The sequence below is a fragment of the Saccopteryx bilineata genome, chromosome 3 (assembly GCF_036850765.1).
Source record: "Saccopteryx bilineata isolate mSacBil1 chromosome 3, mSacBil1_pri_phased_curated, whole genome shotgun sequence".
In the NCBI taxonomy this organism is placed as follows: Eukaryota; Metazoa; Chordata; class Mammalia; order Chiroptera; family Emballonuridae; genus Saccopteryx; species Saccopteryx bilineata.
Window position 1 is genome coordinate 23,115,152 of NC_089492.1, and position 25,623 is coordinate 23,140,774.

The 25,623-nt window shown below is 37.1% G+C and overlaps 1 protein-coding gene across 3 annotated transcripts in view; it reads left to right on the forward strand.

The window, feature by feature from the left end:
* Positions 1-25,623, forward strand: part of CSMD3 (CUB and Sushi multiple domains 3) — a 1,246,722-nt gene that overhangs the window by 777,654 nt on the left and 443,445 nt on the right. For all 3 annotated transcript variants that reach the window (XM_066265798.1, XM_066265799.1, XM_066265800.1), the window contains one exon: positions 19,085-19,267. In XM_066265798.1, the coding sequence (XP_066121895.1) occupies positions 19,085-19,267 (183 nt within the window). The remainder of the gene's footprint in view (positions 1-19,084; positions 19,268-25,623) is intronic.

A 25,623-nucleotide genomic window follows, 5' to 3' on the forward strand; every position in this document is an offset into this window, starting at 1 on the left:
AAAGTCCTTTTATCATCTGGTAGATATAGTAAGAGCAGTAATGTTTAGACATTTCCGATGACTGCTGTTAGACTCTTAGCAGTTACAGGTCTTCTGAAAGAAATATCCATTCGCTTTGATTGCTATTATGCTTCAAAAAATATTGATCTTTCCCTGCTTGCAAACTCTTTTAAACAAGTAGCTACAGAGATTTAGACAAAAATCTATATTTGACTTTGTGCTTTCATTTAAGGTACTTCAAAGAAAATGTTTAAAGAATAGACAGGTTAAGTGAGGTTGAAAGTGAAGAATGCTATGTTGAGTCTTCTTATAAAAAAAAGGCATACTTCCTGACACTTCCATTTTTACTGCTCCATTATTAGACTCCAGGTTCCTAAGGGTATAGGGTCATGTCTCTTGATTGACTCTTTATTATGGTTAGTTCATTTTACAAAAGATTACTGTGAGTGCTACATGCAGAGTATTTGTTACGTGTGCATTATTAGAAGGCTTTATGAACGACTTGTCTCTGCTTAGAATAAAGACATATGTCCTTCATATGGCCCACAAGAATATCCTACATCTCCCCAACTTCATATTTTACCTTACTATCCTTGCACCCAAACTCCAGCATTACTGAGCTACTTAAGTATTTTTCCAAACGTGTTGTTCCACACTATCATCCCTTTGTCCAACTGTTCTCTCTACCTGAAATGTCTCAAACTACCACATACCCTATCACCCTTCCCCAACTACACACATTTCTGAAAGTCATCAACTGATTTGAGATTTTTATAGTGGAAATGACATGAGCGTATATTCCTGGGTATCCATATCTCAGTCAGACCTCTATGTTGTCTTTTTGTCACACACACTGTACCCTAGTCCTAAACTGAAGGACAATGCTAATAAGGAGGTTGTTTGAAGGATGTTAAGTATATAAACAATGTGTCAAATTTTTTAACGATATACCTCAGGGCAAGTCAGGGAGGAGTCACTTGTCACTTGACGTTTCATATCAAAGATTTCCTTTAAATCAGAATACCTAGGAAATGCGTTTAACTTCACAAATCATCTTGGATTTGAGTTTTAAAACATTTACATTTTGTGGCATAGATGTTGTTCAGAGCGTAGTTTCTTTTCTTTCTCTTAAAAATGTGTGCCAAAGAATTAAAAGTGCTGTATTTTTCACTCCATAAGATGCACCTGACCATAAGATGCACCTAGTGTTTTAAGGAGGAAAATAAGAAAAAAAAATCTGAACCAAATGGTGTATTTAAATATTTAATAAAATATACCACAATAATATTTCAACAATGTAAACTCAACAGCAGTATTGACAACCATGAGCACTGTTACTAACAAATGAGAAGAGACTTTAATGTTCAAATAGTTTTCTAGTTGTCCAGGAACACCAGGAACTCATCATCGCTAGTGTCAGAATTTAAGAATCCCAGTTGCTCACAATCACTGGTATCACTTTCTTTGCTCTTTCCATATATGATACCATCTTCAGTGCCATCTAAGGCATTGCTAATGCCACAATTTTTGAACGACCATACCACAGTTTCTTCAGTAACTGCCATGATGTTTTCACCCATTCACAAACTTGATAGTGGGTCTCTTCATTCGTCCAGTTGGGGTCATGATTACCTAGATTACAGCTGGAATAAACTGATGGAGATGAGCAGCATAGCCTACTCTGTCTGTTGCTGCTTTACCTGTGCTCGCACTGGCTTCCCAGTTCCCTGCACATGCCTTGCACCCTGGGTCCCTCCCCTATCCGCCAGCCAGCCAGCCAGCCAGCCAGCCAGCCAATAAAATTATATTAGGCTGGCAATAAGTGATGTCAGCACCTCACACAGAGCTCCAGCAGCTGCACTGCAGACCTCTGCCGCTACAGCAGTCTCTCATGTCTATCCTCGATGATGCCAGATGAATGCATCCACACAACATTGTTCGCCTTCCTCCTGCACTGCATGCAACTGTGGAAACCGGAACCAGGAGATCACTCAGCAGATACCGGGGTTCCGCATGCTGCCATGGCCAGTATGATTACGTTCTCGCTGGCACTCATTCTACGTATGTTTACTGGCGCAGTGCCCTGCAGCAGTTAAAAAAATAAATATTCGCTCCATAAGACGCACAGGCATTTCCTCCTCCTCTTTTGAGGGGAAAAAGTGCGTCTTATGGAGTGAAAAATATGGTATATCCTTAATATATCTGTTTGGTAGCTGTTATACATTGTTTTGTTTTTAAGGACTGGAATTCTGACATATACCCCTTCTGTGCTCATACTTCCTAGCACAGTATTTGGTATATGTGGGTTCTTAGTAAATAATGAACCAAAAGAATTAATTAAATATTTTGAAGTTGGTTAGGATAGCCTTTAGATTCCCTGAAGTAAGATACTTTGTCATCATCAGGAATGGTTTTGGTTTTATTGTTGTTTGTTTTTGTTTCTTAGTTGCTTCTCACTAGCTCCCATTAAACTGTTCTGAACAATGGAATCAATTTATATACTGGGAAAGTATGAGGTTAGCATTAGTTCATAATTTTGGAGTTTGTTACATTGTGATTTTAAAGCCAGTAGCTGCAGCCACCATCACAGCCGCCTTGCCCATGCAGGTTCGCATTGGATTCGGACAGTCGGTAAAGAAACAACGGAGCCAAAAACTGGTGGGCTATCATCTTTAATCCTAGCTTGCACCCGGCGGGCAAGTAAAAACATACACGGGGCTCCAAAACCCACTCACATTCAGTGCTCACAAAGCTACTGACTTATCCTTGTTTCCTAGAATCAAAGGTTTCTAGCTCACCAGAATTATTCACCTATGTTCCCCATCTTCTTCCTTTTCCCTGCACAAACTCTGCACAAACTGGCTTCTCACTCAACACTCCACCATCTTGGCTGCTTCTCCTCTCCTCCACGTGGCCTTTCTCTGCTGTGCTCTCTAATGCTAATCTCAGGAACCAAGAGAGCAAGCTCCTGGTCTGTCCCACTTTATAGTGTAGAAAACCAAAAACCCTTAATCTAATATACAAAATAGGGAAGTCTCTAATACAAAGTCACTTATCTGAGGCATGATGGGATTGTACCACCCCACATTAAAAAGAATGGGAAAGGCTTAGTCCTAAAACCAAGTCCCTGGCTACAAGGATTCTGCCTGCCCACAGCCCACCCCCAACATACATTAATATCACCTGAGTGATGGGCCTCCACGTGGGCAGCTCCATCTTTAACAAAGTGAGCATAATCTGTTGTATCTGCCCAACAGTGGTATATTTTGAACTGTTGTGAAATTTTAAGAACTATGTTATTAATAATTGAGATACCTATTTTTGTACATTATTTTTTAAACTAAATTAGAGGATACTCAGTATTTCTCTAAAAACATCTTTAGTCCCACTCTCTTCTCTCATGTTCTCTTGAGAAAGATGATAGAGTTGTAATTGTTGAGTAAGATCTTACATAAAACCCTAGTAAATCCATGGCCTTAAATCTGATAATCACTGTATTGGGTGAAAATGCTATATACTCCAAATTCATAGGTTTAATACCTATGGTCTTAGTCCATTTGGGCTGTTATACCAATATACCAGAGAATGGGTAATTTATAAATGACTGAAATTTATTTTTCACAGTGTGGAGGCGGAAGCCCAAGATTAAGGTGTCAGAATAGTGATCTTCTGGTGGGAGTTTTCTCTCTGGTTCATAGCTGAAACCTGCTTGCTGTGTCTCATGTGGCAGAAGAAGATAATGGATCTCTCTGGAACTTCTTTAATAAGAGCATTGATCCCATTTATGAGGGCTCTGCCCTCTTGACCTAATCACCTCCCAAATAATCCAACTCCTAATATCATCATCTTTGATTTTTGAGGGAATACATTCAGACCATGGCACTTGTGAAGGCTAAGCAACTTCTTGTTTGTATCCACAGATATTTACTGGAAGTCCCACAGTTATCTTCCAAATTGAAACTTGGGCACTGAGATGACAGAGTATAAATGGTTTGCCTAAACACATAAATACAAGAAACAATTTCAAATTAATGATATGTCAAATAACATTATATTGAGGACCAAAGAAAAGCACATTTTTATCACAGATAAAGAGTTCCTAATTTTATTACATTAAAGTATTCAATAAGTTTAAGGTGAAATATGATTAAGAATTGAAGGTTTGTGTTTATTTATTTATTTATTTATTTATTTATTTATTTTAGTGGCTCTATTTGCTACATCTCAGTGAAAGGTAGAAACCATAGGTCGACCTGAAAACACAAAGCTAGTGTGTTCCAAAAGGAAAGTTTATTTTCAAAGTGCCTGGATGCAAGCGAGCTGAGACCAGCAAAGGGTATCAGCCTGAAGCTGCAGGAGGGAGCATTAGATATAAGGGTTGCTGCAGGCATTTGCTGGCATGAGGTTGCCTGCACCTGGACATGCTCTGATTAGCATATCTTGATTTGTGGCCTTGGTTACAGACTGTCTCCCTTTCCCAACCCTCAGGTCCCTCCAGATGGCCTTGTCCCAAGGACATTTCTCAAAACCTTCCCACCTAATAAGATTTGCTTAAGGGGAGGGGGAAGTTGGGTGAGGGAGATGTTTTCTGAAGAAGTTGCCCTGGTGGGAGGTTGGGTGAGAGGGATCTGCATTTAAAAGGGTTTTGGATTTAAAGAATCCCTGAGCCCAGACCTAACACTCAGAAGAGTATTTATTTTAATTGCTAACTGCAGATGTTCTTCTCTACCAGCTCTGTGACATGGTCAACCCAGGGAGTCTTCTAAACTTTTCATATTTTTTTATTAAATGGTTGCACATAATCTGAAGCTTTTTAAGGGTCAATGTTTTTGTTTGATTGTATAACATTTTACACATTTATTATTGTAAATACGTCCTTCATTACTTTGCCTGGGATGTTATAGATTTCCTTCTCAAACTATCTTTATACTTTGACTCTTGTCTCATTTATCTGAGATTCTTGAAGGTGAGATAGAGTTTAACTCACAAGGTCTTTTCTAGCTGCATGATTATATATTTCACAACATTTATAAGCTAGTTGCTAAGGTAATGAGATTCCCAAGAGGCTTTTTAACATTAAGAATCAGCAAAACTGCAGGTTTTACAGATCACTTTCTTTTAACCTACACAGTTTCTCTGTGAAGTGTTTGAATTACAGTGTCAACTGTTGTCAAGTCAGAGATTGATCAATGAGAATTTCTGTGTCACTTTAAGGCCAGATGTTAGTCTTTGGCTGATTGAATTTAAAGTTAGAGTTTATTACTCTTGGCATCAAGGATCAAAGTTATTTGGTCACTAAAAAAAAAAAAAGTGTTAAAAGAATCCTGTTGCACACATTTCAGCCACTGCCATTGAAACCTGTATTTCTAATGTTCTCAGTGCATTGCCAGGACAGCCTTCTGGAGTGTTCTGCTTGCATTTTCTCTAATCTCCTATCCTCACTATTTCAGAATCTCTTCCTCAGCTCCTGATTTTCTTGACTCCACAGCAAGAAAGACAAAGAGCTGAATCAGGTGCTATTACAGGGGTGCTAACCTTTAGACTGTGTGAATGAACACTGACTTTGTTCCTTCCAAATTTAGTTGTAAATGGTGCATAATATTTAGTTGATTCCCAATGAAGGCAACACTTGTTAAACGAATCCCCACACTGTCTTATATTCTAAAAAACCCCAAATATTATAAGATAATATGACCAAGTATCCGTGGGATGCTAACTAAATTATTTTTTTGTTGCATTGAGATTTCAGTGGTTAATTATAGTACATTAATCAAGAACGTAGCAGATAACAAATGGCACCTTCATTATGGGTATGTGTGGGCAGAGTTTAAGGAAATTAACAAGGGGTTATACAGTATTCCTGACTAGTGACAGTGGGGAGCCCTTATCACCTTCAGAAATGAGAACCACAGCTGTCAGATATGTCAGCTGTCAGCTGTATGGAAAGGGCAGTGTGACATAAGCTTGGCTTTCCGTAAAGGGACACATCCATCCTATGATGATGAGGAAGAAAAGAAATTGGTGAGAAAATATGCCTACTATACTCTTCTCCTGACCTCCTGCCAGTGCCACCTGTTTCCTGACCACCTGTTACACGCAAAAGAAGTTGGGTAGCATAGGAGCTTAATCTGGGTCAATGTGGGTCAGCATTTATCCCTACCCTTGGGGTGAGGAGCAAAAAGTAAAACAGAAAAGGGTAGAGAATGGTTCTTGAGGGGTAAAAAAAATATCCACCACTCAAACTTTACTATAATAATACAACCATAAAATTTAAATTGTTCAAATATGTAACTGTGTCATCTTATGATTTTCTTTGTATGTAGTTCTTGACAACTATACAAACTTTTGATGGCTTGTATTGATTACTAATAGAACCATATTCCTTTGTATGCTAATTGTTATTGTCTTCCTTCCTTTGTATATTTCACAACTATTCTTGAATATTAGACTCTGAGAGAGGGTGCTAATGAACTCATATTCTGGAACTGTTCCATCTGGGTTCAAATCCAATTCTGCCATGTAAAATTTGTGTTACTTTAGGCAAGTTATCTCATAGTGCTATGTCAGGATTAAATGTAACAAGTGCTTAGAACTTGACCCGATACCTAAATAATACATGAATGTTTGATGTCACCATATGTGTAGATATTTGAAATGCAAAGGTCAATAGAAGCTCATGGGACGAGACAGATAAATAATTAATGATTATAGTAAAATATATAGTCCTATGTAAGTATGCTGTGAGGTCTACAGAAGCCCAAAGAAAGGAGAAAGTAACTTCTTGCAAACTTAAGGCAGTGTTTATGGAAGAGGTATAGGTTGACCTTGAGAGATGCACAATTTCCCCAGGTATTACAGACTGGGAGAATGTCTTCTTGGCAAGCAGAGATGTCATGCCTAAGGGCACGTAGGAAACAGCAAGTGTTTCAATATGCCTGACATTTAGGTCACTTAGGTAGCTTGCAGGAAAATGGTGGGAGACAGGATCTGAGAGACAGGAAAGGAATTTGAAGCAATCTGAATAGTTTTAAAATAGCCCTGGTTCCACACACAGGTACAATTAGTATGTCAAAGCACTCAAGACGAAAACCTCTCCTAAAAATTAATGTTCTCTTTTTTTTCTTTCAATACTGGAATCAAATTCATTGGTCTTTTTTCTTTATTATTCCAGTGTCTGGCCCACAGCATTTTCTCTATCCTTTCTATCAAGCAGCCAGGAAGAGTGGAACTAAGTATGATCTCTGGAGTCAGGTGGATGTTGACTAAAATCTCATTTGAGCGATTTTTACATAGAGGACCTTGGTCAGACTTGCCCACCCTAATATTTTCATCTATTGATCTGGAATAATAGTGTCTTACTCTCAATGTTCCAATATGAAATATATGAATTAGAACAGTTATAGCATTTTAGCAAACCTTCTATCAAATAATAGTCACTCAACAATGGCAGCTAAGAATCTTTAGCTTCTTAGAAGTTGCATCTGTGTTTTCAATCTTTAAATAGCCCACTTCCTCACTTACTTACTAATTTTTTGCCCATGATGTCACTTCTCTTAGTTTTCGTTCCCTAGAAAACAGAGGCTGAGGCAAAGCACATGGACTTAAACTTTATGGGGGGGAGGGAGGAATGCAATTTCAAGATATCAAAATGAGGGGAAAAGTGAGATGACAAGGAAATAGGAGAATCAAATCTAAGGTGGTGTGTTAATGAGTGGCTACAGACTCACAAGAAACATAGCTCTTGTGTTTGGTGATATGGACCACGTGGTCCAGCTGTGCTTTGGAACCACTGGTTTTGGGGAGAAGTGGTTAACAATTTATCTACTGATCTCCTTCCTATTTCCTGCCTCTTGGTGGTCAAAGTTCACCTTTCAGGTATTAAGTTCTCAATTAGAGGTAGCATAGTAGTCTCTTAGGAAAACTCTTTGGAAAACTAAAGCTCACGGGAACCTATGGCTCATGAGCCAGATGTGGCTCTTTTGATGGCTGCATCTGGCTCGCAGACAAATCTTTAATAAAAAAATAATAATGTTAAAAATATAAAACATTCTCATGTATTATTATCCATTCATTTTCCTACCACTCATGTTCATGGTTGCGGGTGGCTGGAGCCAATCAAGCTGTCCTCCGGGACAACACCAAATTTTTATTGGATAATGCGTAAGAACACGGGTCGTTGTATGACTCTCATGGAATTACATTTTAAAATATGTGGCGTTCATGGCTCTCTCAGCCAAAAAGTTTCCCGACCCCTGAACTAAAGCTTATGAGCAATTCTGTGGGGTCTAATCTGGCTACTGCAGCTGCTATAGTTCTATAGTTGTTTTGTTTGGGGTTTTTTCCTGCAATGGACAAGATAAAGGCAACTGTACCAATGACTATTCCATGTGCCAAACCTGCAGGGGTTGAGAAAACCGATAGTGTTAGGAGATAAGCCAAAGAGCTAGTCATGCATGTCACTTGTACCACATTTCTTTTATTAGAAAGTAGTCACTAATGCTGAGCAATAATAAGAGGAGAATTTGACTCTACCTTTGCTTAGGAGGAACAGTAAAGAATTTACAGACTTTTTTTTCTTCTTTTTTTTTGTGTGTGAGAGAGACAGACAGATAGGAAAGTAGAGAGATGAGAAGCATCAATTTTTTTTTGTTGCATCACCTTAATTGTTCATTGATTGCTTTCTCACTTGACTGAGGGGCTCCAGCTGAGCGAGTGATCTTGGGCTTTAAGCCAGTGGCCTTCTGGCTCAAGACAGCAACCATGGGGTCATGTCTATGATCCCATGTTTAAACCAGTGAGCTCGTGCTCAAGCCAGTAACCTCGGTGTTTCGAACCTGTGTCATCTGCGTCCCAGGCTGACACTCTATCCACTGTGCCACCACATGGTCAGGCTGCAGACATGTTTCAAAACCACCACATAACCATCTGAGAGAAAGGTAGAAACACAGTGCTTCATCACTCTCAAGTACTGTTTGAATTTCACCAATACAAAGACTCTCACATAACAACCATCCAAATTAGAAAATTAACATCAATACAACACTGCCAAATAATTCACAGACCCCATTCAAATTTCTTTGTTCTAAAATGTCTCTTTTCTTTTTCCTTGTTAAGATTCAATCCATGTAACTTCATTTCATTTACTTGTCATGTCTGTTTCATTTTATTCAATTTGATTGTGTTTCTCAGTTTTTTCCTGTCTGTCATGACCCTAACAGCTTTAAAAGTGCAAAGCTTTTTTTGTTTTTTTGTTTTGTAATAAGCCCTCAATCTGGGGCTGTCCAGCTTTTCCTCATATACAGACATAGGCCATTCATTCTTGTCAGAACTGATGCTCATCATCTTAGTGTATTATTACATCAAGAGGCAAACAGCATTATCATGTGGTCCTTGATCACCTAGTAAAATTAGGGTCTCCCAGGGTTTCCGCTAGTAAAGCATCATATTCACCTTTGTGATTGATAGGTATTTTACAGAGAGGTAATCCAAAACTATGTCAATATCTTGCTTTCAATCATTCACCCCAAATCAAAAATTACTGTGATGGCTGCCAAATGTGGTTTTGTATTTTTTAACTCTAATTCTACATGGATGCAGAGTTTTCTCTTCTCTCCCATTTATTTATATCACTATGAATTTATGCATTTAAATTGTATTCAGTAGTTGTAATCTGTCATTATACTGTTGTTAAAACTGCCTCAGAATGGCAGTAGAGTCCCTTCAAGCTAGCTTCTCTGTCTTTTGATAATTCCCATCATTCTTCTGATCACTTTTTTGTTGCCAAACAATGTGTTCCAGGCTTACCTTGTACTTTTTCCTTGTTCAACCTGGGAAGCAGCCTTCCTGGTTCCTTTTAGTGAAAAATGATATTTAGACCAGGATCTGGACATTCAATGTACTTATAAGTATAGGGATTTATTGCTTCTAGGACTCTCAGTGGATAAGCTAGAAAACATATATACATACATGCATGTGCATATATGTATGTTTGACATATGTGTGTATGTATGTACATATACATATGTATATAATATACATACATATATGTGTATAATAAATTTATCATTTAGTTATCTATCTATGTTTATATTTTAAACATGAGTTTTCACCAATTCCTCCAATATTGGTTTAACCTCCTCAGGATTCTTTGTAGCCTTCCATTTTTTCTCATTTCCTTATTGATAGTGAAAAGCTGGGCTATCCTTATCCTTAATGCATTTAAGAATTGTACAATTCCCTCATATGTAATTTATCCCCAACCTTACTGGCTGCGTCCTTGGTGGTCTTGCTTCTACTTGTTTGGCTCAACCACACCATCACCTACTTGACCTCAGACCTCACCACTTCTTTAACCCCTGGTGCTACCATCACTATCTCTGCTATAGGCTGAATATTTATGTCCCTCCAAAATTCATACCTTGAAACTTAATCCCCAATGTGTTAGTATTCAAGTTGGGGCCTTTGTGAAGTGATTAGGTCAGGAGTGCAAAGCCTTGATGACTGTAATTAGTATCCTATAGAACTCTTTTTCCCCTTCTACCATGGGAAGACACAGCAAAGATCAAGTTGTCTTTGAACCAGGAATTGGGTTCTCTCTAGAGACCAAATCTGCTGGCATCTTGATTTGGGAATTCCCAGGCTTTAAAAGTATAAGAAACAAGTTTCTGTTGTTTATAAATGACCCAAATTATGGTATTTGATGGTAATATCCCTCCTAACTAACCACAATCAAGCCACCAGATGAGGAAAGAAAGAGAACGGAAAAGATTTCATATCTTTTTCCATACCACTCTCCTTCTTCCCACGTGGTCTACCTTGCCTTCTTTACTTTTCCCCAGTCTGTTCAGTGTGATAACTCTAAGAGAGTTCAAGGGCCACCACATCTATGAAAGCTCTACTTATTTGCTAACACCCAATTCTAAGTGGTCTTTGATATGCCTTTTCTGTGCCCTATTTTAAGGATGGAAGTAGCATCCTATTTGTCTTTAGAGTCTTAGTACTTAATATTGTTTTTGATAATTGTATAAACTAAATAAATGTTTCATATATGGGTAATTAATGAATAAAAATTCTTCTACAAGAGCTTGGGGGTTAAGACTTTGGAATAGGACAGGCCTAAACTCTGCTATTCACAGGTTTTGTGGAATTGGGCAAGTTAGTGTCTTAGTCTGTTGGGACTGCTATAACATAGACTACTTGGCAAACAGTACAGTTTGGAAACTAGAAAGTCCAAGATGAAGGCACAGGAAGACTCAGTGTCTGGTGAGAACTCATTTCCTGGTTTATATATAGATGCTATCTTCTCCCTGTGTCCTCACATAGCAGAAAAGACAAGGGAACATTTAACATTCTCTTTTACAAGGGCACTAATCTCACTCATGAGGGCTTCACCCTCAGGACCTAATAGCCTAAAATTTTCATCTCCATATATCATCACATTGGGGGTTAGGTCTTACCATATGAATTAGGGGGGTCATGTGACTTGGGAGAGTGAACACAAATATTCAGTCTAGAACATTACTTAACTTCTTGACCATCAATTTTCTTCTCTCTAAATATAGATGACAATTGTTCCTTCATAGGTTTGTTTTGACAATTAAATTACACAGTAAATGTTTTAAAATGTTTCCATAGTGCCAGTACAGTTTCAATGCTCATTAAATTAAAAGTGTCATTATTAATAATTATTCTTTGTGCATGCATATATCTAGTATAGCAATCATCTGTTGCATATGAACTATTTGTTTAGAAATTGGTCTTGCCTCCTGGATAAAAAAAAAAGTCAAAGTCAGTTATATATAATAGGTATACATTTATTTTACTTACTTTGTATATTTTTTCAGTCTGAGAGAGTATTGCAGCTTTAAAACTACACCTTTATTTGCAAATACATCTTTGATTTTAAATAATGTTGAATTAAAGGAATGAAGGAAAAAAAAATACAGTTTCAAATGGTAAAAAAAAACTTAATCCTACTCCAACAATTGTGTGTGTGTGTGTGTGTATGTGTGTGTATAGGTCCTTGTAAATATAAAGAGGAAATCTCAGTTGTTGTGAGACTGCAGGATATTCCTAAGATAAATAAATATAAATAAACTTAAAGAAATATATGGGGTTTATATGTAAACTGCACTTATAAGCTGAAGCCTCCAAGGCTGCAGCTCCTGCATAAGAACACATGTGCGTCAGGGCCAGAAGCCCCAGGGAGGAGGCCACTGGCAGTCCTGAGAAACTTCAGTAATTGCTACAGAGGAAAATATTTCAGCTGAAGAGCCAAAAGCCCAGCCATAGAATGGGACTCCAATGCAGTTATGAAGCGGCAGTTCTCCCTAACTCAGGATGAAGAATTATAACTATCATTATAATTATAAAGAGGCAAGCAACTTTGACAGCTTGCTTAATAACAAGAGTTTTTTTTCTCCACTAAACTACTTCCTCCTGCACTTTCATCATAGGCTTAACCATCTTTATGTTTCACCAAATATATTTCAAAATGTATTGTTTTAGAAGGAACTTTGCTCTGCTACTCTACGAGTATACTTCTCCCTGCACCCAAGGAAGTTAAGAGAAAACAGAAATATAATTTTAAATAATTAGGCTAGATATCTTCACAAAATAAAGGAGAAATTATACCTATGAAAAAAATAATTTGAAATTATATATAAAAATAAAAAGTAATAACAATTATCAAAGATTTAGAAAATGACAACATAATTTTTCAATATATAAGTTGAATTGGTATTGGATAAAAATACACAGTAAAGTGTAATTTATAATAAGCATATCCTTACATATATTATTTTTTTAGAATACAAAAGAGAATTTTTTAAATAAAAGTTCAAAAGATTGATCAACACAAAAGATAGATCTCAAAGTTTTAACATTCAGTTTAAAGGAGTTTTACAGAAATGAAAGCATGTAAGAAACAACATTTTTTTTTTTCATTTTTCTGAAGCTGGAAACAGGGAGAGACAGTCAGACAGACTCCCGCATGCGCCCGACCGGGATCCACCCGGCACGCCCACCGGGGGCGATGCTCTGCCCACCAGGGGGCGATGCTCTGCCCATCCTGGGCGTCGCCATGTTGCGACCAGAGCCACTCCAGCACCTGGGGCAGAGGCCACAGAGCCATCCCCAGCGCCCGGGCCATCTTTGCTCCAATGGAGCCTTGGCTGTGGGAGGGGAAGAGAGAGACAGAGAGGAAAGTGCGGCGGAGGGGTGGAGAAGCAAATGGGCGCTTCTTCTGTATGCCCTGGCCAGGAATCGAACCCGGGTCCTCCGCACGCTAGGCCGACAGAAACAACATTTTAAAAGAAATAATGGTAGCACTTTTCTAGAACTGAAAAAGAAAGTTACAAACTGTAAAGCCAGTTGCCACGGCCACTATCACTGCCGCCTGGCGGATGCAGGTTCGCATTAGATTTGGACAGACAGTAATGTAACAACGGAGCCAAGAACTGGTGGGCCATAACCTCTAATCCTAGCTTGCACCTGGCAGGCAAGTAAAAACCCACACTGGGCTCCAAAACCCACTTATTCAGTGCTCACAAAGCTACTGACTTATTTGAGTTTCCTAGAATCAAAGGTTTCTAGCTCACTAGCCTTATTCACCTCTGTTCCCCATCTCCTTCTCTCTGTACAAACTCTGCACAAACTGGCTTCTTCAGCACTCCACCATCTTGGTTGCCTCTCCTCTCCTCTATGTGGCCTTTTTCTGCTCTCCAACAGCATGGGCTCCTCCTAGCACATAATCACTCTTCCCAGGAACAACGTGATCTCTCTTGCTTTTAAAACCTTTTGGCATGAAAGACCTCCCCCAACACACATTAATATAATCACACCTATCCCAAGCAAGAAGGGCAACTTATATTATCACCTGTGTGACGGCTTCCACATGGGCAGTGCCATCTTTAACAAAGTGAGCATAATATATTTTATCTGCCCAACACAAACTATTTGACAGAAATAATCTATCAAGCACCAAGTTAAAAAAAAATTTAAACCAGTAAGTAGATAGATGATAGTTACATTTTAAAACAGCAAGATTTTTTTAATTTAAAAATTTAATGTAATGGGATGACATTGATCAATAAGAATACATAGGTATAAGTGAACATCTCCACAGCATTTAAATCATTGATTATGTTGTGTACCCGTCATCCGAAAGTAAAATAGATTTCTGTCACCATATATTTGTCCCTTTTTATGCCCCTACCCCTGGTAACCACTTCACATTTTTCTGTGTCCATGAGTCTCAGTTTTATATCCTACCTATGTGGGGTATATATTTAAAATAGCAAGTTTATAAAATATTTCTAATATTTATGGAGAGAAAAAAGAGGGAAGAAGAAACATTAATTATAAGAGAATTAAAATCAGTTGGGCATCATATTTCTAATCAGCAATAATAAAATAGAATAAAAAACCTGGGGCCACATCTACGGAGGGCCATGCAAAAAGTTTGGACAGACTGACACCTGGGGCCTAGTGGCGGAACCATGCCCACCACCCTTCCCTGAATTGCTGCAGGCACTTGACTCTACCAGAGGTTCTTTCAGGGGCCAAGCCCAACAAGCAGCCAGCAGACTGAGGGTGCAGGAGGCGGGACTCAGGGAACCTTGGCCTTTTATAGACCTTCTCTCAGGTTCAATGTGGGTATGTGGCTGGGTATTTCCATGTGTACCTGGGCCCAGCAGAGGGAGCCACAAACTATGGATTGCTTGTAGCTCCAAGAAGGTTGCTAAGGGCCAGTCACAGTCAGTGTCCCCCACTGGTCAGTGCCAGGTTCCCTCCAGGGGGCACAGGGCCGGCACACCCAGTGGTCAGCTGCGGAGGGCATCAGTTCAGGACTTAATGACCCTTGCAGGTGGCATGTCCTAAGGGAGGGTTCCTCATACCAGGCCCAGCTGAAGTGAGTTCTGCTCTCTGTGGTCAGCACTGGCACAGCAGCTCATGTGCATTGGACAGGATGGAACCTCAGTCAGCCAGCCTTTGTGCTGAATATCTGGCCCTGCTACTTTGGGGCTACATTTTGAAAGGGAAAGTGAGAGAAGCTTGGAGCACTGAAATTTAACGTGTGGGTCCCCACAAGCCTATTGTTGGGTCTGGTTGAGGGGTTTAACCACTTTCTGGGGAGACATAGTCAGCCCCAGGGAGGGTTCTCTCAGCCTTCCTCGCTGTGACTAGGGGCTCCCCAGCTGGAAGAAGTTTTCTGCAGAGGAGACTGTCAGTGTTCATGGATAGGAAGAATAAACATGATTAAAATGTCTATATTAACCAAAGCAATCTACAGATTCAATGCAATTCCTATTAAAATACCAAATGACATACTTCAAAGATATAGAACAAATATTCCAAAAACTTACATAGAACCAAAAAATAACCTGAATAGCCTCAGCAATCTTAAAAATGAAGAACAAAATGGGAGGTATCACACTTCCTAATATCAAGTTATACTACAAGGCCATTGTATTCAAAACAGTGTGGTACTGGCATAAGAACAAGCATACAGATCAATGGAACAGAACAGAGAACCCAGAAATGAACCCACACCTTTATGGTCAATAGATATTTGACAAAGGAGGCAGGAGTATGCAATGGAGTAAAGACAGTCTCTTTAATAAATGGTGTTGGGAAAATTGGACAGGTACATGAAAAAAAAGTGAAAGTAGGCCACCAACTTATACCATTCATAAAAATAAACTCATATTGGATAAAAAACTTAAATGTAAGTCATGAAACCATAAATATCTTGGAAGAAAACATAGGCAGTAAACTCTCCTATATCTCTCATAGTAAAATTTTTGCCCATATATCTCCATGGGCAAGTGAAATAAAGGACAGAATAAAAAAATGGGACTATATCAAACTAAAAATCTTAGCACAGCAAAGACACCATTAACAAAATAAAAAGACAACCCACACAATGGGAGAACATATTTGCCAATACATCTGATAAGGGGTTAAATAACCAAAATTTATAAAGAACTTCTAAAACTCAACATTAAGAAGATAAACAATCCAGTTAAAAAATGGGCAAAGGAACTGAATAAACACTTTTCCAAAAAGGACATACAGATGGCCACTAAGCATATGAAAAAATGTTTAATGTCACTAATCATCAGAGATATGCAAATTAAAACCACAATAAGATACCATTTAACAGCGGTCAAAATAGTGCTCATTAACAAGTCAACATACAACAAATGCTTTCAAGGATGTGGAGAAAAGGGAACCCTCCTGCACTGCTGGGAGGAATGCAGACTGGTGCAGCCACTGTGAAAAACAGTATGGAGATTCCTCAAAAAATTAAAAATGGAACTGCCTTTTGATCCAGCTATCCCACTTTTAGGGATATATGTTAAGAATCCAAAACACTGATTCAAAAGAAGGTATGCACCCCCATATTTATTGCAGCATTGTTTACAATAGCCAGGATCTGGAAACAGCCCAAGTGTTCATCAGTGCATGGGTAGATAAACAAGTAGTGGTATGTACACACAATGGGATACTACATGGTCATAAAAAAGAACGACATCTTACCTTTTGTGTTGGCATGGATGGACCTGGAGAGTATTATACTAAATGAAATAAGTCAGACAAAGAAAGAAAATTATCACATGATCCACTTATATGTGGAATCTGATGAACTGAGAAATAAAATAGAGACAGAGGCTGGGTTACGGGGAGCAGAGGATCAGCTGTCGGAGGGAAGGGGGATGAGAGACGGGACCAGAGAAGGTGAAGGGATTAGTGAAATCATATATACATAACACATAGATACAGATAACGGGACAGCAAACCCCAGAGGGAAGGGGGAGGGGGACAAAGAGGGTACATAGGGGGGCACATTGTTGGGGGATGAGGGTGTTATATTGAGTGGTACACTTGAATCTATGTTAACACAATAAATTTAAAAATTTTATATAAATAAATAAATTTGACAACCCTTTGTAAGTATGAAAAAAGGAAACTGAAAGACCAATCACAAAATGTAGGTAGGAGCAAGAAAAGTTTATCAAATATTTATAAAGAGCTATCTTAAAATCCCATAACACAAGTCTGTTGCTACTAAACTACTAGCCTGGCAAACTTTGGAAAATGGCACTTCTTTAACATATATAAGTTGCCAATATTGCCCATTGCCGACACACAGAAAAAAACCTTACATAAAAAATAATTTTTTAGGAGATTGAAATAGTAGCAGACATGTATGTCAAACTTATACGAGGTTCAGGCAGTTTTGCTTACCAGTTCTAACACTCAAGGATCCAAAATTTCTTGTTATAAAAACTAGCCTAAAGACCAATGAAAGTTGAAAAATCACTAATCTCTTGCCTTGATATTAAATCTGGATAAGACCAGTGCACACACAAAAAAATTATAGACGAATGTCACTACAACAGAGATAAAAATAAAATATCAAATTAAATGCAGTGTATTAAAGGAATAATCATCCATGATTTCCGCTAAGGATGTAAATGTATGCAAAAGAATTTCCAATTATTGTTTTGTTAAAAAGAGAGCAAGTTATAGAATGATATTGATGGTATAATACCATGTAAAGTATAATATATGCTACATAGTTCTTGTGGAGAGGAATTTTATATTTCCATAAATATGGACTTTTTTATAATATTGCTTATTATGTGTGTTTGTATATGATGATAAAATTATGGAAAAAGAACTGGAGAGATACATGTCAAGTGTGGTAGATTATAGTTGACCAGGAATGTGTGATTGTTATAGTGTCATAAAAGGCATCTCAGTTTTATTTTTTTATTTTCATTTTTTGTTGCCTAGTTTGAGGATACCGGCAATACTGTGATTTCATGTGACTTAAAAACCAAAGCACCACAGCCTGACCAGGCGGTGGCACAGTGGATAGAGCGTCGGACTGGGATGCGGAATACCCAGGTTCGAGACCCCAAGGTCGCCAGCTTGAGCGCGGGTTCATCTGGCTTGAGCAAAAAGTTTACCAGCTTGGACCCAAGGTCGCTGGCTCGAGCAAAGGGTTACTTGGTCTGCTGAAGGCCCGCGGTCAAGGCAAATATGAGAAAGCAATCAATGAACAACTAAAGTGTCACTACGAAAAACTGATGGTTGATGCTTCTCATCTCTCTTCGTTCCTGTCTGTCTGTCCCTATATATCCCTCTCTCTGACTCTCTCTCTGTCCTAGGGAAAAAAAAAACACCAAAAAACCAAAGCACCACAAAAATTTGCTACTTGACATTCATTCTTCACAATGAAGATCCTAGGTCTTTGAGTTTCTTTGAATATGTGTAAAAGAAATACTATAAAAAGAAAAATTTCAAACCCTTCAATTTAATTCATCCAAAAAAATAAAAGCCACATTTATTGAGGAACATATCTGGGTAATTTGGAACACAAAATTAACTCCTGCCCTAAGTAGTTTTTTGGGCATTCTCATTCAGAATTAGTATCAGGGAGAGTGGAGAAGTTGTGAAAGGCAATTACTGATTGCTGTGGAACCTAGAGGCAGAGATGTTACTACATATCCTGGCTGCAACCTAAGGATTTACAGTGTCATGTACGAATTAACAAAATAACAAAAGGTTTTGAGATTTGGGGAAAAAAAATATATACAGTGTGGGGCAAAAGTAGGTTTACAGTTAGTTATTTGTATGGAAAGCAGTACAGTAATAAATAAGAATGTAAAAATAAGATGTGTTTTGTATACTCAGAGCTGTAAACCTATTTTTGCCCCACCCTGTGTGTGTGTGTGTGTGTGTGTGTGTGTGTATGTGTGTGTGTGAAAGTATATGCACAGTACAGACAGATAATCTGAATCTTGTCATAAATGTTCTGTTAGGAACCACAATAGCTCTGATGGCCTCAGTTTTTCCCCAAATTAGAGAAATACACTAATTATTTTCTACTTACAGATCGTTTCATCAAATTGGGTCTATAAGAGTAGCAAAATAAAAATAATAATATTGGAAAACATTTTCATCTTTTGCTCTGAAATATCTCAACTATAGAGAGTGTATACATACTAACTGAACTGGTTATGTGGATATCAAATGCCTGAAACCCTTAGACTTTGATCTTCTATTTTTACAGAAATTGAAAAAGAAAGTTGTGGCGATCCTGGTACACCTTTATATGGAATTAGAGAAGGCGATGGTTTTTCTAATCGTGATGTTTTAAGGTTCGAATGCCAGTTTGGGTTTGAATTAATTGGAGAGAAATCCATTGTTTGTCAAGAGAATAATCAGTGGTCTGCAAACATACCCATCTGTATCTGTGAGTACCAAATGCTCTGCATTAACATAGCATATGTTACCCTGCCCTTGCATATAATTGCTTTTGTAATTAATTGCAAAGAACTAGAACTCTGTAATTATTTTTGAACAAGTAGCATTTTTTGCTACTATCTTTAATAAGTGTGCTTATGCTAAATTATAAATTACACTACAGATTTAAATAAAGTTAACATAGTTAGCTTGGTAATTGCAAAGTATATATTACACGTGTTTTCATAACACTTTATTGGTGGTATTTTATACTTTATAGATAGCATACTTCTCATGAAAATTATACAACTGAGTTAATTCTAATAGAATCATATATTTTAACAAGATACTTTTGTATATGCTTATTTAAAATAAAAAACACTTAAATATTTAAAGCTTATATTCTATGTATAATGCATTAACTTATTTTTGCTTATAAATGCTTACACTAATACATACTTAAATACCATTTATTTATATTGCACCAAATAAAATTCATTAAAGTTTATGAAATACCATACAGTATGCTTGGAATAAAAGAATATATTTTTCAAATGTAGTAAAACATTCCAATTTAACTGTAAAAAAATAATTTGCATTATATACTGAGACACATTTAGATTCAATTAAATACTACCTTCATTAACAAATACAATAGGTCAGGTGTGATTGAAATATTGAAAGTTTTAAATTTTAGTTTTTAATATTCACAAATGAAAACCTATAAGCCAATAATGATGAAAGTGGAAATAATTTTTTGGTTTTTAAATATACAACTTTTCTTCTGTATCTAACTTATAATGATAATCCTTTTATTTGTGAAATTCTTTATTTCCTGCAAAGACATTAACACAAATCTTATTTCAATATTTTTCTGGTTAAAAAAAAAGTAGCATTTTTCAAGACCACATTTTATCTGAATTATAATATATACTGCAAAATATATTGTTATTGAAAAATTGTGATTACTTAACATCTTAAAAGATGTAACACTTTCAAAGTGAAGAGATAAAATATTTTCAAATATATATATATATATAACATAGTAAAAAAAACCCACAAAATAGCAAATAGACATTACTATTTCTAGTATAGTGTTATAGATACATATTGCCATAATAATTTATCTTACATTTCAGCAAAGTGGGTATTTTTAGAATCTGGCAGAAATTTCCCTAGTTACAGTATAGTTGTTGTTTTTTTGTTTTTTTTTTCAGGAAATCTAGGAGAGGAAGATTGAACCAATCCCCCTAAATATAACTCTTTCAGTTTAGGGACAGTGCTTACTTCCTGCCAAGATCACCTTGGGAAGTTTCTGTTGTGGGAAAATAAAATTCATTAGAAGAGTCTGATTTAATTATGTCTATATCATCTAAAGCTTAGTAATACTTAAGAAGACTTTACTTGAAGATTTTTAATTCTAGGTGTTTCTTTAAGGAGACAGTGTTGGTGTAATATTGGAGACATTATTAGTGTACTATATCACATCAAAAATGATAATATATCATTTTAATAGATGATAAATTCATTTAGTAATATAAATATTTAAAATATTGTTGACTAAAACCAATTTTAAAACTCTTGAAAACGTAGAGAATACTTTTTGCTATTTTAAAAAAAATTAAATCTTTCATCCTGATATGATATATGGCTGTCGTGGGATTCAAATAATTTAACCACCAGTTCTCTGCCCTAATGACCACTTTAAGTATAAAAAATTGATATAACAAAAGGTGGTTTATTATTTCATGCACTTAATACTTAAATAAGAACAATAAAAGAGGTACACAAAACTAGATTATAAGAAATGATTTTAAAAATTAATGAAAACAAATAATACCTGACAAAAAACAATAAAACTGTTATTTAAGATATTTCCATATTGCTTTCTTGATTGCTGTCCTCACTTGCTATTCTTTTCACCTATGGATGGAATGAACATTACTATGGGCTCTTAGAATACGCTTTTGCGCAGATGAATGTTAAAAAAGAATAAGGAATGTAAGTTTGTGATTTCCACATTGGGCGGCTGCCCAGACGCCCACCTTAGAGAGAACCCTGATGACAAGTGCCATTTTAACAACTGGTTTGCTGAACTCAACAAAAAATTAGGTATTAGTTCTGCCGAACTGGTGCAATCCAGCTGAATCCTTTCATTGATATATGGCAATTAATAGCTTCCTTATATACCAACAATAGCTAATTTAAAAATGCAATTGAAAGAGTTTACTCCAAAATAAAGTTATAAAGAAACATGGAAATGTTTTCATAAATCCAAATAACTCACAGAAACAATTCAAAGAAAAGGAAGCTATGAAAAAAATAGATCCATGTTACTGAATAAGAATTATATTAACTATGTGAATTATATAGAACTTATTTTGAAATTTTAATAAAAATTTTCTAATATAATTTTTTGGGGACTTGATCTAATGAATTAAAAAACAGCTAGATAAGAAAAAGCAGACAAGAATAGATGTTTATGTAGATACTAAATTTATGTGGATAATAAAGATGCTTATGTGGCTACTAAAGCATTTTATCACTATAAAATCACTGTACTGCTCACAGAAATATAACACTGCGTCCAAGGAAGTTACATAGAAATGGCATCTAATGTAATTAAGGGTTGCCATGGCTGGATAGCTCAGAGGTTGCTGTTTCAATCCCCAGCAGGGCACATCCTGAACAGATCAATGTTCTTGTCTATCTCCCCTTCCCTTTCCCTTTCTCTCTTTCTAGAATCAATAAATCAAAAAAATAATGTAATTAAGGGTTTAGCCTGACCAGGCAGTGGCGCAGTGGATAGAGCATCGGACTGGGACCTGGGACGCGGAAGACCCAGGTTCAAAATCTCTAGGTTGCCAGCTTGAGCGTGCACTCATCTGGTTTGAGCAAGGCTCACAAGGTCGCTGCCTTGTGCAAGGGGTCACTCGTTCTGCTGTACCCCCCCCTCCGTCAAGGCACATATGAGAAAGCAATCAATGAACAACCAAGGTGCCACAATGAAGAATTGTCGCTTGTCATCTCTCTCCCTTCATGTCTGTCTGTCCCTCTCTCTGTTTCTGTCACACACACATAGAAAAGGGGTTTAAAATATAGTAGTCCCTCCTATCTGATGAGTAATATGTTCCAAGACCCGCAGTGGATGTGTGAAACCATGAGAAGGACTGAACCCTATTTACACTATGTTTTTTTCCTTTACATACATACATACCTACCTATGATAAAGTTTAATTGACAACTTAGGCACAGTAGGAGCTTAACAATAACTAATAACTTAATAAAATAATTGTAACATATATAATTACATATAATAAAAATCATGTCAATGTGGTCTCTCAAAATACCTTATTATATTGTGTTTTCTACATAATGGCTTCTCTTTAGCACATCTGAATTGCCAGCATCACCTCTCCTGTTTGGGGGGCCATTATTTAATAGAATAAGGACTACTTGAACACAGGCACTATGATACTAATGCCCATCTGAAAACCAAGAATGCTAAGTGACTCATGGGTGGGTAGAATGTAACACTGGGAAAAGCTGGGTAAAGGGATGATTCACGTCCCTGGATGGATGGATCAGACTCTGTGAGATTTCATCACACTACCCATAACAGCCCACAATTTAAAACTTTGGGATTGTTTATTTCTGGAATTTTCTATTTAATATTTTCAGAACAGGATTGACTGCCAATAACTGAAACCCAGAAATCTAAACCTTAACAAAGGATATGGGGAAACTACTATATTATATGAACATCTACTTATCTCTCTGATAAGGGTGATTAATGTAGCAGATTATGGACAGTCTTTGCCCTAGGTGGGGATCATTCAGAGATTAGCAAACTAAGGACTGTGGGCTAAATCTAACCTGAAGCCAAGTTTTCTAAAGACAGTTTTATGTGAACATAACCACTTATCTTTCATTTGCCTGTCGTCCATGGCTCTTTCCTGCTTCAGTGGCAGAGTTAAGTAGTTATAAAAGCGACTGTATAGATTGTAAAGGCAAAACATTTACTATCTGTCCCTTTACAGAAAATGTTTGCTGACCCTTAATTTAGATCAAGTGTATGCAATCAAATGATTTCAGGATGCAGTCAGGCAAAAGTGTGAAGAGGGAACAGGAAGTACTAGGGGCCTTGAGCACCTTAGAGAAACTAAAAGTCCAGATTTTTTACTGCCACAAATGTAAAATACGATGGTTTTAAAAGGGGACTTAAAAATTTTATTGAGGCTTGAGAAATAATTAAAGCAAATACATTTGCAGTCTGGACTCAGCCCAATAACCATCGTTTTCCAAGTCTTGGTTTTAACTTTTAATATCATTTCATTATGAAAAAAGCAAATTTAAGTTAAAAATTACATATAAAAATGATAATTTATAATAGATGATTATTTTATGTATTTTACATATTCTACATATATGTAGATATAACTTAATCTTTGTCTTTGTACATCAACAAGTAGAAATTAGTCTAACTTCTGAATGTAATAAAAATCTAAACTTAAAAGCAAGGAAAGAATACAAAGATTATTTTTAATACTCAAGTTAAAACAAATTATTTAACTAAAATATTTAAAAATAACAAAATATATAAATTGTAATACTGTATGAATATTGTAAACTAAGAGTACATAATCTTGATCGAGTTCATGAGCAGATAACTCCTAAAAGACAGAAAATATAAATGGATAACAAACATGTGAGAAATCTTTAACTTCGCTAGTAAGAAAAAAAGTGCAAATCTGTACAATATGTCATTTTTCTTATTAAATAATAAAGGTAAAATAGGTATACTATTTTATACTGGTAGGGATATTGTACTCATTAATATATTTGTTTTATTTTAGCATAAATTAATACAATATTTTGAGGCTTTAAGTTCATACCTTTTTGGCCCTGGCCAGTTGGCTCAGTGGTAGAGCGTCGGCCTGGCATGCAAGAGTCCCGGGTTCAATTCCTGGCCAGGGCACACAGGAGAAGCGCCCATCTGCTTCTCCACCCCTCCCCCTCTCCTTCCTCTCTATCTCTCTCTTCCCCTCCCACAGCCAAGGCTCCATTGGAGCAAAGTTGGCCCGGGCGCTGAGGATGGCTCTGTGGCCTCTGCCTCAGGTGCTAGAATGGCTCTGATTGCAGCAGAGCATCGCCCCCTGGTGGGCATGCCAGGTGGATCATGGTCGGGCACATGCGGGAGTCTGTCTGACTGCCTTCCCTTTTCCAGCTTCAGAAAAATACAAAAAAAAAAAAAGGAAATAACATAGTGCTGTATCTAATACTAAAATCAAAGGGAAGATAAGTCCATTAGAACCGACAGTAAATTTCATAAATTTTAAATTATTTTATTCCTTTACTGTTAAAAAAAATAAGTTCGGCCCTGGCCGGTTGGCTCAGCGGTAGAGCGTCGGCCTGGCGTACAGGAAGTCCTGGGTTCAATTCCCGGCCAGGGCACACAGGAGAGGCACCCAGTTGCTTCTCCATCCCTCCCCCTCTCCTTCCTCTCTGTCTCTCTCTTCCCCTCCCACAGCCAAGGCTCCATTGGAGCAAAGATGGCCCGGGCACTGGGGATGGCTCCTTGGCCTCTGCCTCAGAAGCTAGAATGGCTCTGAACGCAACAGAGTGATGCCCAGAGGGGCAAAGCATCACCCCCTGGTGGGCGTGCCGGGTGGATCCTGGTCAGGCGCATGCGGGAGTCTGTCTGACTGCCTCTCCATATCCAGCTTCAGAAAAATGAAAAAAAAAAAAAAATGTTCATACCTTTTGTAAAGAAACTGTTGCAAAATTGTATGAATTCAATTTTGTTAAAAATAGGTAATAAAACCTACTGGAAGAAAATACATTATTATTTTAACTGATTATCTCTGTTTGATCATTACTTTTCTGATTTTTTTATCCTTCTGTTTCTTAAATATTTTTAAAATAATTTTATTTAGATGATTAATTTTTAACAGGGTGACATTGGTTAACTAGTGCACATAGATTTAGAGAAAACATCTCCAGATCATTTTGACATTCGATTATGTTGTATACCCATCCGTTTCTTAAATATTTTATGTGAACCTTGATATCACATGTTTTAAAAGTTCAATGAAAAAGAAAATTGGACGTGGTTGGAGATTTGACTTGACGTAATGTGATAGAGCACCTGTTATTTCCAGTTAGCCACAGGGCTGGCAATTATAAGAGTAAAGTCATCTACTTACCTGTGTTATAAACTATCTCAGTTTCCCATGACCACTGTGGGAATGAAACTCTCTGAATCACAGCTCTTACTCCAAGTTTCCTCTGGGCTACCTCCTGTCATTTCTATTCATATTCTCATCATATTTTTTTCTTTTCAATAATTTCATAAGCATTTTTGCT